This window comes from Quercus suber, unplaced genomic scaffold, assembly GCF_002906115.3.
Source record: "Quercus suber isolate HL8 unplaced genomic scaffold, Cork oak 2.0 scaffold_347, whole genome shotgun sequence".
Lineage (NCBI taxonomy): Eukaryota > Viridiplantae > Streptophyta > Magnoliopsida > Fagales > Fagaceae > Quercus > Quercus suber.
In genome coordinates this window covers 752,939-771,723 of record NW_027069799.1, presented here as the reverse complement: position 1 = coordinate 771,723, position 18,785 = coordinate 752,939, and the positions used below count along the sequence as shown (strand labels likewise).

The 18,785-nt window shown below is 35.9% G+C and overlaps 2 protein-coding genes across 2 annotated transcripts; both read right to left on the bottom strand.

Moving 5' to 3' along the window:
• Positions 1-4,626, bottom strand: LOC111984118 (uncharacterized). Its single transcript, XM_024015740.2, has 7 exons — positions 3,990-4,626; positions 3,662-3,812; positions 3,434-3,559; positions 3,259-3,339; positions 2,828-3,020; positions 2,473-2,743; positions 1-787 (listed from the first exon to the last, which is right to left on the bottom strand). The coding sequence occupies exons 1-7, from the start codon at positions 4,336-4,338 to the stop codon at positions 540-542; spliced, it is 1,419 nt and encodes a 472-aa protein (XP_023871508.2). The 5' UTR covers positions 4,339-4,626; the 3' UTR covers positions 1-539.
• A 631-nt stretch (positions 4,627-5,257) lies between these two features.
• On the bottom strand, positions 5,258-16,226 carry LOC111984117 (mediator of RNA polymerase II transcription subunit 33A). The gene is made up of 12 exons (XM_024015739.2): positions 15,603-16,226; positions 15,313-15,423; positions 14,121-14,474; positions 12,671-12,987; positions 12,413-12,504; positions 11,957-12,326; positions 10,218-10,428; positions 9,992-10,106; positions 9,087-9,248; positions 7,060-7,720; positions 6,614-6,820; positions 5,258-6,474 (listed from the first exon to the last, which is right to left on the bottom strand). The coding sequence occupies exons 1-12, from the start codon at positions 15,902-15,904 to the stop codon at positions 5,381-5,383; spliced, it is 3,996 nt and encodes a 1,331-aa protein (XP_023871507.1). The 5' UTR covers positions 15,905-16,226; the 3' UTR covers positions 5,258-5,380.
• Between the last annotated feature and the right edge of the window lie 2,559 nt (positions 16,227-18,785).

Below are 18,785 nucleotides of genomic sequence, written 5' to 3'. Positions count from 1 at the left end.
TTAAAGAAACATCCATTGTGGCTTTTTTTCATATAATTCCTTGAATGAAATCGTGTACATCATGGCAAACAGAAGATTGTGAAACTTTAAAGACAATCTCTCGTAGGAGAAGGTAGCACAGTAATACCATCCTATTATCCTGCTACTACTATATTTGCACTCCTGGTAATGGTGATATAAACTCATTCTGTTTAATTGTTCATTAAAAAAGTACACAGAAAATCAGACTTGTTGGGATCTAACTCAGAGAGAGAGAGATTCGCACATAATTTGCTAGATTTCTAATGCATGGGCATGTCACCCTTGCATCTCAATCAGGCAGCCTATATTTCCCTAAAAGCAAATCTACAAAATTACATAAGAATTACACAGATCAACAAATGATACAATCCAAGATCACTCTGAAAGCCTCATGAAAAACCGTAGAGTGCACTGAAGCTATCCCATCATGATATATGCAACAGGGCTAGCCAAAAGAAAAGCCAATCCTCTGACGACAGTCTTCTAGTGCCCATGGCGAACTAAAGAACAATCTATTTTCAGTTAGACCACACATGAACCAGACCATGCCTGTTACCAGTATATATCTCATTCCGTTCTTCATCATAGAAAAGGGCAGTAATGTCTTCCAAAGCCTCTGCAACTGTGCTTCTCACTTTGGAGTAATCCTGCTTCTTTGAGCTGCCAGCACTGGTGCTACACTCAACACCCTTGGGACTGCCGTTGGTGGCATTTATTTTAGCTAGGCACTTCCCAGTCAAGATGTTGCTGATATTGATAGACCCAGCTGCATCAAAAAAGTAAACATTAAGAAAACATTATTACTCAACCCTCCTAAAATATTCTCCTCATGAAATGAGAACAAAGCAACAAATAGTGATGAACAGACGACAACTTTGATGCTATATCCATTTTCTTAGTAAGAGACAAATGCAGAAACGGGATAAAACTGCCCATCATTGTTCTTAATCAAGAAAACAAAAGTGGGACAAAGTAAACAGGCTCAACTAAGAATTAATAAAGTTCTAGAAAACATTCACAACTTGCAATTACTCTTTTTTTTATTAGTTAAGAATTTTATTTCTAAAGAGCTACCTCATGTATCAATTTGCTATACTACTATGCCCTTGCTATATGTAACAAAGTCAAAAACCAATGTTCAGCTCTGTCGTCCACTTTAATCATAATAGACCAGCTAAAACACTAGACATAGAATGGATCACAACAGGCCGTAGTGGCATACAAATAATTCATACTCAATCAGGGTGGTTGGTTTAGAACAATGAATCTAGCAGAAAACAGTTGTCAATGAGATCAAATGGGGTGCTACAAGCACACCTCAGGAATTTTTTTTTTTTGATATGTAGAAATAGCTATTAAGTTAATACAGCAGGGTTCAGTAGACCTACAAGTCAAAGCAAAGCAAACATGTATATCTCTAAACCTTATTTAGTAACCAAGAAAAATTGTTTAGGGCCTCATGTTGCCCAAGAACATGGCCAAATGCCAAAAGCCTTGTAACTTAACTGTCACTGCCTAGTATTTCCAACAGAGACGTCTAGGATTCAAATCCTCCATCCCCCATTGCAACTATCAAATTATTAAAAATAGAACAAGGCCAAATTACCTTCTTCTTCTCTTTTTTTTTTTTTTTTTTTAACATAACTAACAAGATTTATTCAAAGAAATGAAATACTATTTTAATGCATGAATTATGTGTCAGAGTTCAATTTTGTCCCTAAACTAGTAAACTATCAAGTATGTCAATGAAGTTAAAAAAAAATGTAGTGTTACTTTTGGTCCCACTTGCTGTCAAACTAAACTGCTCATAGTAAAGATCAAAGTTAAGCATAGGGTTGAATCACTCGATTTAGGAAGAAATTTCACAAAAACACTTGATTTCTGAAAGAAAAGTGTGGGGGTGCGTGTGTGTGTTTTGTTGGGGGGGGGGGGGGGTGTGGAAGGGGTTGTGAGGGTAACATCAAATCATTTTCAAATCTTCATACACTAAATTGACACAATCAATAGTTCAAAAGGATTCTAACCAGAAATAAATAGTTCAAGGATGAAATTGAAACTTTGACGTATAGTTTAGGAGCCAAAATTGTTTTGCTAAATGCATTATAGTTCTCCAACTAATAATATAAATTTTATATTACTCCCATAGAACACCCCCAGTGTACTTGGGTTTATTTGTGTTTTCAATAAAAGTTTCACTATTTATAAATAAATAAATAAATAAAACTAACAAATATAAATTAGAACCAGGATGGACCTCAACATAGCCATATGCAAGCCATTTCCCCCTTCTCTATATGGCTTTTGTATTCAGATGCTCATTCATTTCTTTTTTCAATTATTTTCTTTTCATACTTATTTTAGGGGAAAAAACTAACAGCTAGGTCGCAAATATAACAATTGGGAGCCACCAGGCTAATGAGGCAGGTTCAAGTAAGTCCTTTAGAGCATTACCATTTCCTTCCATCCATTGTTCATCGGAATCAGCCTTGCAGTAAGATATAATAAGATCCTGGTCACTTGTAATATATATGTTATTTGTGTTGCAGTCTGGATGCCATAAAAGTGGATCCTCAAATGAAGTCACAAGCTCCCCACGAAAGTTCCAAACAGCAACAGTTCGATCTCTGAATGTCAGGAATAACTGGTTCTCATAAAGAAAGATAAATGCAGAAGGAGTCATGAACTCAGCTCTGCTAACTTCCATCATCGTGGCATTTCGAACCTACATTCAAGAAATTGACACTTAAAAGGGATAGAATAATCAAAGGCTGCAAGCAATCCCCAAAAAAGGACAAGGATAACTTACATCAAGAATCTGAAGATTTTCATTTTCTTGCTTGACAAGAAGCTTTTCATTGAATTGTTCTATGAAGTCCACCTTCTTGTTCCGATGAAGTAGATGATTGAATGATTTGAGAACTGTGCCATCTTCTATTGATAGAATCTTAAGAGGAACATGACTGCTAGCTCTATTGAAAATCAATAACATGATTCCAGGACTGTACAAACAAAATTGACATGATGGGGTAAGGTGAAAACATAAACAGCATGACAGAAAGTAGAATCTAAGACCCACACACACACACTTTCCTAAACACATACATGTGCTTCAAAAGGAATTTTCAACGCTGATAGAATCTTAGAATTCATAGAGTAAAAAGACAAATTCCCAGGCGCATACACACACACACTAAGTAGCACAACTGTTTCAAGAGGAGATAGTAAGAAAGAGATTACCTGATCTTGATTTCTTGTACATGTTTATCCGAAATAGAGTAAAGCATTGTATAGTTTTTCAGGTCAAACACCTTGTATATACTGACAATATTTAATTAAACGCCTGTTAGAATCAATAATTAGATATACATTTAAGCATCACAAGTTAGAGCAGCATGCACGTTTCAAAACATACCTATCTTGTGCAGAGTAGGTTAGCACCTTTCCATTAACATCATCAAACTCTACAAACCCAGGCCACTTTAAAGACTCAGACTCGAAAAGAGGAAAACCCGCATCCGGCTTTCCCCTCCGAATGTATCTAGCAAGCAGGAAAATTCAAATAAGAGGAAGAAACATAACACCCAAAAAAGAAAAAAAAAAGGTGGGTTAAAAGAAAGAAGAATGAAAAAGAGGTACATACTCAATCCTTGTGGATCTACATTTCAAAGAACTGAAGTTGTCAGAAGCGTAAACAGAGACAGTAATTAGGGAGTCATTGTTCTTATTGTAAAACAAACTCCGAATGACTTCATCATGACACACATTCAAAAAACATATCCTTTGGTTTGTCTCTGCAGCCAAAAACAAAAAAGCCCAACAACAATAATAATGTTAAAGATTAAAGGGGGGCCAAAGCGCATTCCATCCAATTTCTAGGGTTTAGCAGAGTACATAAAAACCCAATTACGGGGTTGAATGCAAATTGCAATACAATACAATACACAGAGTCAGAGCTTTTAAGGGCATACCTCTACTGAAAGCAGCACAGACACCAGAATGGGCTAAAGCAAAGACAATGTCACGGGCAGCAACAATCTCAATGACTTTGGCTCTCTTCATCAAGAAAGGCAAGACTGGGGAATTGTGGCCCTTCGGATCGTGAGTGTCGTACTCTTCCATCAAACGCATGTTGCGGAATCTCTCCTGAGCATTGGTGATGGAAAAAGCGCGATTCCGGTTCGAAGAAATCTCGCGGCGGTGAAGTTTCTTAACGCTGTTTATGCACCCGTCTCCTCCTCTCACTCTCTTCTTGTTATTCGCTACTACCCTTCTGCCCCAGCACGGCGCCGATAACCGATGCCCAGGGCCGCCTTCCATTTTTTTCCAAACCCTAAACTCAAAAAGTTAAAAAACAACACCGCCTTAAAACTGCATAACTCAAACTCTCTCTCTCTCTCTCTCTCTTATGAATCAAATCAAAGGAAGAAGAAAAGGAGAGAGAGATCTGTGAGTGTTGTAATCTCTAAACTCTAAATCTATCATTTGTTATGACAAGAGAGAGAGAGAGAGAGATGGAGAGAGTTCTAGGAGTCGGAGTCTTAGGAGAGTAATAAAAGAAAAGAAAATGAGACTTTTTTGTGATTGTGTTTAAAGAAGATAAGAGAAGAGAAAGGAAGAGAGAGATGAGCTAATAATAAATATATATATAAAAATAATTAAATATTAATTAAAATAGTATTAGTATTTAGTAGTGTATTACTCAAATCCCGAGGCGATTTCAAATTTTACTCCCTCCCTCTCCCTCCCTCCGTCTCTGTACTACCCTTTCTTTCTTCGCCTACGCTCCCTCCCCCCTCAGTTTTTTTGCTAAAAATGTTAAATGAATCCAAAAATAATAAAATAGTTTGAACTTCTTTATTAAAAAAAAAAAAAAAAATCATAACAAATATGATTAATACTGTTTTATTACATTACAACTTCAGAACAAGATAGAGGCATTGAAAACAATTAAAATAAATGTTGCTCTTCTTTGAAACTTTGAAAAATACTTACAAATCCAAAGCATTCAAAAGTTACTTTTTTTTTTCCCCTTGGAATAAAAATAGCACCATTTAAATTTATATTTCAAAAAGAAGAAGAAGAAGAATATGGTGCATTCTATTCCTCCCCTTATAAGCTTTTGAACTAAATATTGGAGCTTCCATCCTTGGATTTAATTTCCTTGTTGCAAACTAATGGCAAGAAATTTTAATCTTTTCATTAAAACGTAGCCCTTTAATTCAATAGAAGGAAAAAATTTTAAAAAGAAAATTATGCTAGTCTTGTATAATTCTCATCGTAGACCCCGTATAATACATTCATAAACTGTCAAACTCTCTCTGATTACATTCAACGAATCCTACAATTCTTACTTTGAAACTCAGCTAATTACGTTCACTAATTCAGCAACCGATCCTATGGCTGCAGTTCCACCTCTTTCAAGCAGAGAAAGGGCCAGCTCACATTCATGCCACCCTCTCAATCCGTTGGCCAATTTTCTCAACGTCTCTAGCTTCACTTCTTGAATCCATGATGGAGTGAAGCTCACCATCAAACCCACTAAACAAGAGAGATAAGCTTTCCAAGTGGCAGGATCACACCCAAGTGAGATGTTCCCTTCCAATACCCCTGCCAAAAAATCCATGTGAATCCCAACAATACGAGCCCGTTTACAGAATTCCCATGATGTCAGATTCGCCTCAACACCCCATACAATTGCCCCTGACAAAATCAACAGATATGCCATGGCGTACCCCTCCACTATTAGGGACACAGAGCTCACCTTGTGGAGTCTCTTCTTTCTTGAAGACAGCAGCCAGGTTGGAATAGTATCCCTGAACAATTCCTGAACCAGGTGGACCCCACCCGTTACACATAACAGACTTGCACCTAGTGCGGCCACCTCCCTTGCCCTAGCAGTGGCCAAGGATAATGATGCTTGATTAGACTTCAAGCGAGGGGAGTCCGTGCTTGCCCACCTGGCAGCTAATTCCCCAGCATACTCTGCTACAAGCCCTACAATGACATCATTTACATATTGGACATTGAGTATATTCCGACAAGAGCGAAGGTATAGAAATCCAGGTGCTATAGAAGGACAAATGGCACAGGCAGAGATGGTGCTTCCCAACAGACCATTAACACTGCTTTGATTGCTCAATGAAGAAGTTGATACGTCAAGTGATCCTAGGAATGAGGTGAAGCAGCTTCTCAGGAGTTGTGCAACTGCTTCTTTGTTCTGTCTGAATACAGAACGAGAACATGATACAACAATGAAGTCATGCCAGCGTCGGACCTTTTGAGCCCATAGAGATCCAATTATAGGCATGCTTGGCCAATGGCAACCTGATGCACAGTTCTCCAAGGCCAGCCCAGCTACAGCGTGTATGTACTCCATACTCTTGTCAAGTTTAAAAGTAATAGTTAAGCTGACAAGAGCTGCCATCGGCAGTGGAAGTATCAAGTTTGAATTCCCTACAACACACAAGAAAACTTAAGCAACTTAATGCAGAAACCATAATTTAGGCTGTTAAGTCCAATAGTCTTCATTAACAAGAATATTACATTCATTTATAACAATAAATATAAATATAAATAAAGAGGTGCAATCTACCATTGGAACAGCTTGGAACATCAACACCTGCGGCAGCAAGTATTGCTTTTATTTCAGACTCAACTGAGGGAAGAATTGCTGCTGGACTGGGCCAATCTTTTCCATTCATTTGAACTGGTTTCCATATACCGCGAGTAACTTCTGCAGAGAAGTAACTAATAATAGCAGCAAGAGATGCCGGCAAAAAATCGACAAGGTCTCTCAGGCCTGCAAACATTCAAGTGTCAGTAAGAGGTATGCTGGTGAAGGGAACGTGCATAGGAAGATCCTTAGGTTTTTTTTTTGAGCACCTATTATTATTATCTAATATTTGGGGATATCAGGAGCAGAAAAAATGTTCAGAAACTAGAAAGATGGATTAACAAGAATCCCAAGAAGGACGGAAAAGGGGGAAATGAAACAAAAATAAAAAAAAGTGAGCCTCAGCTGACAAGCTAGCACTTGACCTGTTGTCAAATCCCGAGATGAAAGCCTTCCATGGGCACAAGCAGTTAGAATTGCCTCAAGAACAAAAGGGATGGCTTCCAATACCTCCCATGCAGGGAGCATAGGTCTCTGGTAAGCATCTTCTCCAGTATTTGCAGGGGAGCCAGATGCATTGCTGCTGCTTGGCGTTGAAGAGTTAACCGACGAGGACCCACTTTTAGTCATTTTCCAGTATATCATACTTAAGATCTTATTAGCAACTTGATGAACAGGATTTCCACTAGAGAGGCCAGCAAGCGTTGAAGCTACACAAGATTTGTTTTGACAATACCAAGCTCGTAATTTTGGATATGAATCAATATATATAGGCTTTCTTGATGCTGACTCAGGCTCGTTTTGATTGCTATTTGTATCAACCTGACATGAGGCAATGCTGCTATTGCGCAATAACAAAAGATACTCCAAAGTGAGCTCCCCTCGAACTACTCCTCCTCTCTCTGAAATGCACTGCTCAAGAGGGGGCCTGTAGAATTTCCACAGACGAAGAAGAAACAGAAACGCCAAAGAAAAAACCATGTAAACTGAGGGCTCATCAGCCTTGCTTGATTTGTTATTTGATGGGGAATTTTGTGACCCAAAGGCCTCACAGAGTGGCATTAATGAAGCTGCAACTTCAGGGACCTATAGGAACAGAAACATTCAGAATACATGTATCAACTTGTCATAGTCAATGATACAAACCTGACAAGAAAATTAGGAGTAACAACACAATGTATGTCCTCCAACAGAATAACCATAGAGAGTAGATTAAAAAATATATATTTAAAGACCTTGCTTTAAATATATTCAAATTATGGCTCATTTTAAGTGGGCCCTCAAGCCAACCAAAGAAATAACCATTTTGACCAAAACTTGTTCCGCTAACCCACACTTCCAAGCAATAAATGTTTTGAACAAATAGTGGTCCAAAGAGAAAATTTACTAACAATAGCATCATTCAAATCAAATAGTTATGGACAAAATACTGAAGTTTGATGAGTATTGGAGAAGATNGAGGAGGAGTGGACAAATAGTGAAAGAAATTAATTGTGCAAAGGATAAAAATGGCCCGCCCTAGTCAAAGGTCTCAAATAATAAGTTGTGTAATGTAAATGAAAATACAAAATCTTTGCCAAATTGTTCATTAATATTTATTAAACAACTACTCAATATTTTTCACATAGCCAGTCCCAAGCACAAAGATAGGAGGAGGGTTCTGAGTAATGGTTGAGGTAACACCTTTTTTATTGGTAATTTATACACTCAACCAATGGGCTTTAAACCCACAACCTTACCCTCCCGCTTATAATGGGAGGAGGAAGTGTCATTGGAACCCGAGCTCATTGGCTCAAACCTTAGAAATCCACTGAGTGGTTGGGATTAAGGCATCAAAGAGAGAAACAGACTTGAGTATTTGCCACAACATAGAACCATATAATTGATATTGCCACTAACAATTAATAAAAGAATCTAATGGTGTGCATAACAGGCATTGATTCAATAGTCCACACTGTGCCAAAACAGTAACCACAGTTATACCCCAAGTCTTGAAGCAAAATAATCGGGTCATCAAAACATGAAAGTAGTAAGTGACAAATATTGTTTCTAAATCTGATAATTATATACAAAATAAATGGGAACTCATATGTGCTAATGAAGGAATAAATTATAATTTTTATATGAACACAGCAAGAAACTTTAACTTCAAAAAAATGAAGGGGATAATATCATCAGTAATATTTATCTCTTACTTTTCATTTTGTATATCAGTAATTCGATCAAAATGATTAAGGAAAACCACTTTTTTATCTGGTTTTCATGCTACACACTTCTTCAATGTTATGATTCCTATGGCTAGGTAGCAATGCCCCACTTGTTATGAACCAGGATTATGACAGCAAATCGTGTGAGGTCGTGAGTCAATATGAGACCATAACATCAAGAGCCTATGTATATAAAACTCAGATCATCAACCTAGAGCCATAAAATATAAAATAGAAGTACTTACCATACCATGCAAAGAAAGTATATGAACAGTATCAATAGTAGAAGCTCCAAAAAGAAGAGCACTTAACATGGACATATAATCAATTAAGTGGCTGCCTGGTCCAGTATAACTAGGAGGAACTGGGGGAGAAAGAAGCTTGACCACAAAGTGCACCACATGTTCCTGCCAAGAAAACAAGTGATTCAAAAGTAGATACAAAGTCATTTTCTTCAAGAATAAAGAGAAGGGGGGTGGGAGTACAAAGTAAAAAAGAAGTAAGTTCCAAGTAGCATAAAAGGAGGACAAAAATTCAAAGGACATATATTGATTCCAGGAAAGGGCTGTGCTGTGCATGTGGTGTTTTAAACTGCCTGGAGTATAAATGGTTTCAGCTAAGGTTGAGGCAAAGATTTTGTTTGAATGTATTAAGAACTAGTTTTCTTGTTGCTTTAACTCAAAAGCATAAGGGAGTCAAGTATGGGTATACTTGTTTAATTTGTACTAATAAAATACCAATTGTCCCAAAAGCTTAAGCTATTAGGAAATGGACCAAATAGTGAATCCAATCATTTAATTATAATTCTAATACTCTCCCTCACTTGTGGGCCTAAGTCCCCCTTAATAAATGGGGCCCAACATATGGGATTTTTAAGTTTTTAAATGGGAGATAGAGTGGAATAGGGTTTGAACTAAGACCACCTAATTTGATACCATAATAAATTTTAGAATATCTCAAAAGTTTAAGTTATTAGGAAATGATGAATTTGACATTTAACCATAATTTTACTATGTACAAACTCTATTAGTATGGGAAACAAATCATGAAATATATAATCAATTATAAAGTCATAAAGCACCTCTGGGTGAGACTACAATAGAAGAGGACTTCAAAAATTTCCAAGATCCAATATCACTAGTGATGCTACCTGAATGTTCCATCCACGGCTGACAGATGCACCACATAGAATCTTTGCCGCTGCTGACTTCTCTTCCTCTGACCCATTCAGAGCTATATAATATAATTTCTCTATCTCCGCTAAACTAGAATTGGGGAAATGGACTTATCAAAAAATAGAATAGGGGAAATGGAGAAAATTATTCATGCCAGTAGTTTCTAGTACTAGAGTTTAACAAACAAAAACTTTGTTATACCTTGAAGCAGGAGTCTTTATAAGGGAATTTATTAGAGAAGCATTTAATGGTGCTCCTTCCATAAACGTTGACCAAGGGGATATTTCAACTGGCAATGAATCTAACAGTGAGATTATTGATGCAGACACATAACCAGGCCAAAAATATGCTGATGTGTCAATTAAATTTCTTGCAATGCAAGCTTCCACTATGAGGTGCCTCATGTTGGCTCCTGAAAGCATAAACAATAAATTGCAAAAAGATTACAGAAAGCAGTAGACAAAGTGACTAGGCAGTAAACTAAACCCATGTTTATGTAATGTATGAATTAAGTATTGCTCTCATGTTATAAGAATTTGAGATTACAAGTGAATTATATGCTTCCCCAAAGCACTGCTCTTAAAGGCAATGGAACCCAATCATTGAGAATTTGAGAATGGAGAGGAGATTAGAAGGTGGGAAGCGACTTTATTTATCTAAGGGGAGGTCGGGTAACGGGTTACATTATTTAAGAGCACTCTCTCCAATTTGCCAACTTATTTCCTTTCTTTATTCCCTATTCTTACTTCTATGGCCAATGTATTGAAAAGATTTAGAGATATTTTTTATGGGGCAGTTTAGGAGAGGAGTCCAAGTTCCATCTAGTACATTGGACTTAGATTTGTACACCTCTTCAAAAGTGTCAGGAATCAGATATGCTTTAATTACGTCCTTTTTAAGGAAATGGCTGTGGATGAACATTTTTGAGTGGGGGTCATGTATGGAAGTGCTTGGGGTGGGTGGGGCACCAAGGAGGTGATGGGCCCATATGGAGTGAGTCTTTGGATATATGTTACATGTGAGTAGACATCATTACCACAATTTATTCAGTATGAGGTGGGTGACGGATCTAGAGTGAAATTTTGGCATGATAGGTGGCGCAGGGACAAATCCTTAAAGGAGGCGTTTCCGGTGTTATTTGGTTTAGTCGGTATAAAGAGGCTTCAGTAGCGGATCTTATGAAATTCTGCAACAGTGCTTATAGTGGAATTTAAATTTTGTCAGGGCTATGCAGGATTGGGAGTTGGAGCCAATGGGGTATTTTTATGAACTTAATCTGCTCTACTCCTGTGAGAAGGAATGGGAAGAATATGTTCTGTTGGAGGGCAGCTAAAAGACTGGTATTTGAGGTCAGCAGGTATCATCGCTCTTTGATTTATGTGGCTGATATGTCTTTTCTCTAAAGAAGCATTTGGACGCCTAAAGTTGCTTTCTTCACATGGACTGCAGCTTTGAGCAAAATCTTGATGATAGATAATCTGCGAAGGAGAAGCTTGGTTGTGATTGACTGTTGCTATATGTGTAAATATAGTAGGGAGATTGTGGACAATTTACTCTTTCACTGTCCCATAGCTATAGAGTTATGGTCTATGGAGTTTGGGTTGTTTGGAGTTTACTGGGTTATGCAGGACAGTGTCATGCAGTTATTGGCTTCTTGGCAAGGTCAGCTTGGGCAGCATCAGAATATAGCTATTTGGAAAGCCATCCCGCATTGTTTGATGTGGTGCATTTGGAGGGAACATAATGCTTAAGCCTTTTCTTTTCAAAACTTTGTTTGATTGGCTGTTAGCTTTAGGATCTTTTTCTATGTGTTCTTTGTTGTATATGCTTGATTCTTGTACTTTGAGAGCTTTATTTTTTGGTTCCCCTGAATACTTCCCGTGTACTTGGGATTCTTATTTCATCAATAAGATTGTCATTTATCAAAAATAAAAACATACCTGCTCTTATAGAAGTATCAACATGACTGCCTCCAACTACAATATTCCTTTCATTCTTGCCACTAGAAATGAAGCTAGCTGCTTTTCTAGCTGCACTATTAGCTGCATCGACAACTAATGCAGGAGGGTATAAAAGGCTAGAAAAGTGTCCAAGAACCTGGAGAGAGGAAATCAGTCCGTCTTTCCTTGAAGCAAGAGCCTTGCCATTCATTTTATGTCCATATGCAGACTCAACATATCCAGTAGCAGTAGCTTGAGAGAATTTGGCCTCATCCTCCAAAACATTAGCAATTGCCAAGGGGACGATAGACAAAAGGACACAAAGACGGGTCTCAAGATGTGGAATTGGACCTTCTGGAGGATCACGTTCCTGTAACAAAGCATAGAAAGAGCAAATATCAGATAAGTGTATTTGTTTTTTCATGATAAGAAATGTTAACATGGACTAGTCTCAACTCGTTGTACAAGCCGAAGGGCTGAAAGCCAGAGTGCCAGGAAGGTTTCTTGCCAGCTTGCCTGGTTAAATACTTGAAGTGTCTTAATTGACTCTGCAGTTTGGCCATCAAAGGTAGGTTATAATTGATTCCTTGCACTTATCAAACAAATTATGCTCTTTAATTTTAAATGCGATTTCTGCCTGTGTGCACATGTGCGCACATACACAATTGAAATTGATCTGAAAAAATTTCAAGGTATACTCTTGAAGAGAATAACCTGCTAGTACATCAACAGCAGATTTGATAAGGAGTTGTTTCCCATCCATTGCATTCTCCATGTAAATATCAAAAGGAACCCAACAAGCAGACCGGCCAAATTCAGAGTTGAAGCAAGGCGATGGCTTACATGATGCAATATTGACAAGCATCCCAGTGAGTTGGCGCTTGTTTAACGGGTATTCAAAGCCCAAAACTCTTTGTATGTTGCCAGATAATTTTGCCAATAATTGGTTGGCTGAATTAAAATTTGAGGATACCAATTCATGGGCTTCAAGAAAGCGCAGCCTCTGCAGGAGGCCATTGAACTTTTCAGGCCTTTTAAGTAAAAGAAAACAAGACAAAAGGGATGATACGTATCAGCTTCTCCATGAAGATTGTTTTACACAAAAGAACATTTATGTCTGTGCTTGTGTGCGTGCACAATCATTCACATATACAACTGCAAATATCATTAGCAGATGGATAGCATCATACACATATGTAGTTAAACAAAAAATCCCTTACAATTCAAAACGTATTACATAGACCAATAATTATGTATAAGAAGAATGATTACGATCATATTCTATCCTTTCTACAATGCCCATAGACAAAGTGCTTCATATGTATTTCATAGACCAATAATTGTGTATACAACTGCAAATAACATAGAAAAAGTAGAAAAGAAATATGTTTCCTGCCCTTTCTACTCCTCATCTGTTTTTAATAGTGTGACAGAACAGCTATTGGCCTCCCTTAACTTGTTACTCGCTAGATATTGTTTAAGCTATCAATCATTTCTACTCCCTCCAACAAAAGCATTATGCTGTTACACCTGTTAGACCAAAATCTCAGTGAAGTCCATTATAAAAGAAGAAGTTCATTTTCGATTATCAAACAATCTCCTCAAGGAACATCCCTATGTTCTGTTACTGATTTGATCGATTTATGTGATCTTTTGTGATTGATTGTATAGACCCCAGTTGTATACTCCCCATATACTTGAGCAACTCTATATTTTTTATATCAATAAAATTGATTTGAGCTTGAATAATTTTGAATTCATGCATTATTCATGAAGCCTTTAGGCAATAGGAAATGTACAGGATACAAGATTTCTATTAAGACCGAAAATTTAAAAACGTGGTCCAGAAAACACAATCCATTCAGAAACAATATCCATCAACTGAGGAATTCAACCTGAGTACATGCTAAAGTTTTTAGATATTACCTAGCCTGGAGTAAATATATATAGTTCTAAATATTATTCCACTTGGAAAATCGGATCAAAGATCAGCAAATAATAGGAATATTGTGGATTAAAATATGCACTACCAGAGCATTGCAAGGCAAACAATTTCTGTACAACTTAAAGAGTTGAATATTTGGGGGGAAAATACATGATATAATTCTAATAACATCAAAGGGAGCTCACAAGAAGGCAAACAATACAATAATGGCATACATACATGTTCAAGTGAACAAGGCGGAGTATAACCATAGATTTTCTGCTCTCTGTTAGTTTTCCCAACACCTCTATGGCCATAAATGAATTCGTCCTCCTCATCTGTTCATGATGTTCATTGCCTTTAAAATCAGGACTTCCTCTAAAATCAATGTCCATATCAAGGTGCTCTGTGCTTCTGACTGCTACACTAGGTCTCTCTATAGGTGTCATTCGCAAACCCCAATCATCCAATGTGCTATCAATCAAACCAATGACAATACTGAAAAAGAACAACACAAATGCATGTCCAACCTCCAGAACACGAACTTTATATGTCTGAGATAGTTGAAGGGCAACATCAACGGATTTTATTATCCTGAAAGATAGCAAGGCATGTACTCAAAACTTTGTTGGTTGATTGATGGTGAGATGTACTAGCAAGACTACGGTACAGTAGCAAGCATTTTAACCATTGTCTAGACACACAGCATGGAAAAAAAAAAATAACAACAAAGAATGGAAATGGCTGCATTCCCAATTATTGTATGCGTAGATGCCACTGGTTTGCAACCATGCGTGTTATTATATCATTGAAACATATGCATTCATACACATTATGGACACAACTGGTTAAACCAAGGAAACTGAATATTTTGGAGGAAGTTGGAATTGCTATGAGCTCCTTGGCAAATGCATTCATCACCATGGGCCTATTTAAACTGTATTTATCCAATAATAAAATCCACATATTGTGGAGAACAAATTATAGAAAATTGGAATCTTGTGGAAAAAATTACATGTAGTAAAGGTTAAAAAATTTCTCTGTTCATAACAAATGGGTCCTGAAAAGGATAAACTAAGTGTCAAATGTACAGAAAGGGCAATCCTACATTTTCCTTAATTTCAGGAAGCATCAACAACAAAGAAAGAAACATAGAAAAGTTATGACCAGGGACAGTTAAGGGTTGAAAGAAAACCCATAGAAAAATGCTAAAACTACTAGACTACTACTACAAAAAGCTTACAAATTGACGTGACAACGAATGTAATTAGTGCAATAGTGCTACTTCAGCAACATAATAAATAAATGCGTGAATTATTTTTTCCATGATTGGTGAGATATCAATTTGTAAAGCTAAAGTAAGTAATGAAATCCCGTAAGAATTACTAACTAATCAAAGCATAAAGAATTAAAGCAAGATTAAGATACTTACTTGTCTTTGCAGGCATCTTCACTGAGTGGATAGAACAAAAATGCATATCGACTCAGAAGTTCAAGATAGAGTCTATACGCCTTGGGCTGAGACCGTCGATTTGGAAGTACTCTGAAATGCATATACACTTGCTAAGTCAAGGTAAAAAAAAAAAAAAAAAAAAAATCAAGAAATTATGATGATGATGATTTCTTAACAAACTCTTGCGCTCTATAGAAACAGTGCCTAAAATAATTTTCAATTTGATGAGTGGTAAGTGAATTTAAAAGATGTGGAAATCGATGAGATACCTAGAAGTGAGGAGAGAGAGGAGTTGGAGTGGGTAGAGGAGGCGAGAAGAGAGAGCTTGTTCGATGAATTTCCAGAGTGAAGAAGAAGAAGAAGAAGAAGAAGAAGAAGAGCAAAGATGGGAGACTAAGAGTTGCCCTAACTCAGGACTGGGAAGCTGAACTTTCCAAGACCTTAAGCATTTGGCAACTTCCATGGCAGAAACGAGAGTGGTCTCATTACGCTGCTCGCACCTCTTCAGTGTCTCCAATACACCTTCCTCGAACCCACTCAACTCGCTTTCGGTCTCGAACTCGCTCACCATTTTCAATCTCTCTCTTTCACAGATTCATATTCATATATCACACACCTTTTGGTTTTGCGGGAGTGTGTATAATAATAAAGACTGTTGCCTATTTTGCTTTTCAAAGTTTTAAAACCGATCCGGCTGAGGCAGAGAGCAGTTAGCAACTACTTGTATTATCCAAAGCTCGATCAGTGTGTAAATGTGGTAGGTGGTAGTGAGAGTGGTAATAACTAATAAGTGCTAAGTGGTGACTGAGTTCTTCTCTCCTTCTGCTTCACCTAACAAGAAGGTAAAAAAGTCACTTCTCCACTTCCTCTCTCGCACTTGTCTCCATAATTAGTAAACCCCGTCCTAGGTTCAGCGTTCACCGGTTTATAAATTTTAAAAAAAAAAAAAATATAAAATTTCAATTCTTACCTAATCCAATAGTCTCTTTAAATAGAGAGAGGAAAGGGGTGGAGTGAAGAAGAGTAAAGAAGAGTTGGTAAAAAATAAGTTAATTTTGTGTTAAATTTACTCTATTTTACTCTTTCTCTCCCTCAATCCAAACGGACCATAAGTGTGTATGTGGGTGAAACGCTCTCCTGATACTTGAACTCCGATCCTTATCCCTACACCTCACAAGCATTTATACTTGTAGAGTGATCACCGCACCAAAAGTGCACAATAATACCGATTTATAAAATATTAAATCAATAGATACTGTACTTGATCTAATATCAACATTAATAATAATTAACCAAAAACAAATTAATATTTTATAATTTATAAAATAAACTAATACTAACTTCTAAGCACACGCTAACATGCCCAACTAATAACTAACATCTTAATTATCTATTTTAGTGACAAAGGGCATGCTGTAGCATATACTACTAGCCTCATCACAGGCACTTTGCGCATGCGATGAGGCTTTTTTTTTTTTTAGTCTAATGTCATAATTTTTCTTTTAAAAAAAAAAAATTGGATAAGTTTGTTTTGAAAGACATGAATTAGCAGAAAAGTGTACTATTATGTAGTCATTTTAAGTGAAATTGGAGATATATGTTTACTGGGTTGTCCTTAAGTTTTTCCCATATTGAACCTAAGATTTAAGGGGTATTTCTAAACCACATAAAAATTCAGTCCAAAGAAAAAAAATCATGTTATAAATAGTATAGATTACTAACCAAAATGAAGCCAAAAAATTCAACCAGTAATCAATTGAATATAGAAAATAAAAGCTTAGTCTTTTTTCCTTGCCTTATTTTAATATGTTTAGCTATATTTATGAAAGCGTGCATTTTCTCACATCATCTCTTTTAAAATATATAAATTTTAGTTTTATTTTTAAAGTTACAAACATAATAAAGTTTAACTAAAAAATTGGTTGTAAGCTTAAGTTACAACCTTACTCAATATCTTTTTATTTAATAGTATAAATTACTAACCAAAATGGAGCCTAAAAATTCAACCACGTAATCAATTGAATATAGAAAAATAAAAGCTTAGTCTTTTTTCCTTGCCTTATTTTAATATTTTTAGCTATATTTCTTAAAGCGTGCATTTTCTCACATCATCTCTTTTAAAATATATAAATTTTAGTTTTATTTTTAAAGTTACAAATAGGATAAAATTTAGCTACAAAATTAGTTGTAGGCTCAATATTTTTTTTATTGGAAGTGCATTTTGATAAATCCACTATTTGATTACATCTTCTTCCCATATCCTCCATACTTGCAAAATTTCTAGAAAATTAATGTTCAATAGTTATGTCATCAATAAGTTGTTTAAATTATAAGTTTTTGTAATTTAAAATTACGTATAAAATATAAACTTATAGATCATATAATAAATAATATATGATTGACACAAAATTTGACATGTGTATTAAAAGCGTAAAGAACATGCAATTCAATGGTTAAATTTTCAAAATATGTAATTATGTTTATTTTATTGAGTAAGGTTGTACTCTTATACTACAACCAATTTTGTAGCTAAATTTTGTCCAAACAAATAATGATAAACTATGTTAATTTAAACCTAATAAATCAGCTATAATACTAAATAATTTTAATTAAATTAGTTATATTCTTTTCTTTAAACTACTTTAACTGAATTTTGTTTATTAATACTTATTCAAAATATATGCCGTGTATAAACATTTTCTTTAACTTTATTGTGCAAGGATTGCTGACCTGACTGGTATAGTTTAAAATCAAAGGTTTCACCATCATATTGCACCATTGGATGGTTTTGTTTTTCTCTTTTCAAATATTATAATTTGAAGTAATCTTCATAATTTTTTTTTTCCTAAATGAGACTTTATTATTAAAATCTCTAATAAATTTAAATGCAATCATTCTAGTATTACCTTTGTTACTAAAAGTTACAAGAAATTTAATAAAAACTCTATGATATTGTAATTTTCATTTTAACTTCAGTCAAGAGGCTGAGGGCATTTCAAAAAAAAAAAAAAGCTGAGGGCATAAGGATAAAATACATGTTGTAAATATTGAAATTATTTAAATATGAGCCCATTGATATTAGCTTATATGACTCTATTTTTTTTTTAATACAAAATAAAATTTTCACTCTAACCTAATCTAAGTGTATATGTGTATGAAGCTCCCTCATAGAGACTTGAACTCTAACCCTTACCCTCAACACCCCACAAACATTTATACTTGTGGAATGACCACCATATCAAGAATGCGCGATAGTTATATGACACTACTTAATATAAAAGTTTAGGTTTATAAGTTAGCCTCATTAATGTTACATTTACTCATGTTATTGTTATTCGATGTGACTTAATCTTTTAGCTGCTCACTTGCGAAATTGTCAACATTTTTAATCCACATGCAACCTTGTAAAGAAATAAAATGTGATAATAGTCAACACTTCTACTTACCCCCTT

Coding starts and splice junctions, on each gene's coding strand:
- LOC111984117 (XM_024015739.2), bottom strand. CDS start 15,904: ATGGTGAGCGAGTTCGAGACCGAAAGCGAGTTGAGTGGGTTCGAGGAA. Junction 12,327..12,412: donor CCCTTCGGCTTGTACAACGA/GTTGAGACTAGT, acceptor GCTTTGTTACAG/GAACGTGATCCTCCAGAAGG. Junction 7,721..9,086: donor TACTTTCTTTGCATGGTATG/GTAAGTACTTCT, acceptor CTGTTCCTATAG/GTCCCTGAAGTTGCAGCTTC.
- LOC111984118 (XM_024015740.2), bottom strand. CDS start 4,338: ATGGAAGGCGGCCCTGGGCATCGGTTATCGGCGCCGTGCTGGGGCAGA. Junction 3,813..3,989: donor CTGTGCTGCTTTCAGTAGAG/GTATGCCCTTAA, acceptor TTTTGGCTGCAG/AGACAAACCAAAGGATATGT. Junction 3,340..3,433: donor ACCTACTCTGCACAAGATAG/GTATGTTTTGAA, acceptor AAATATTGTCAG/TATATACAAGGTGTTTGACC.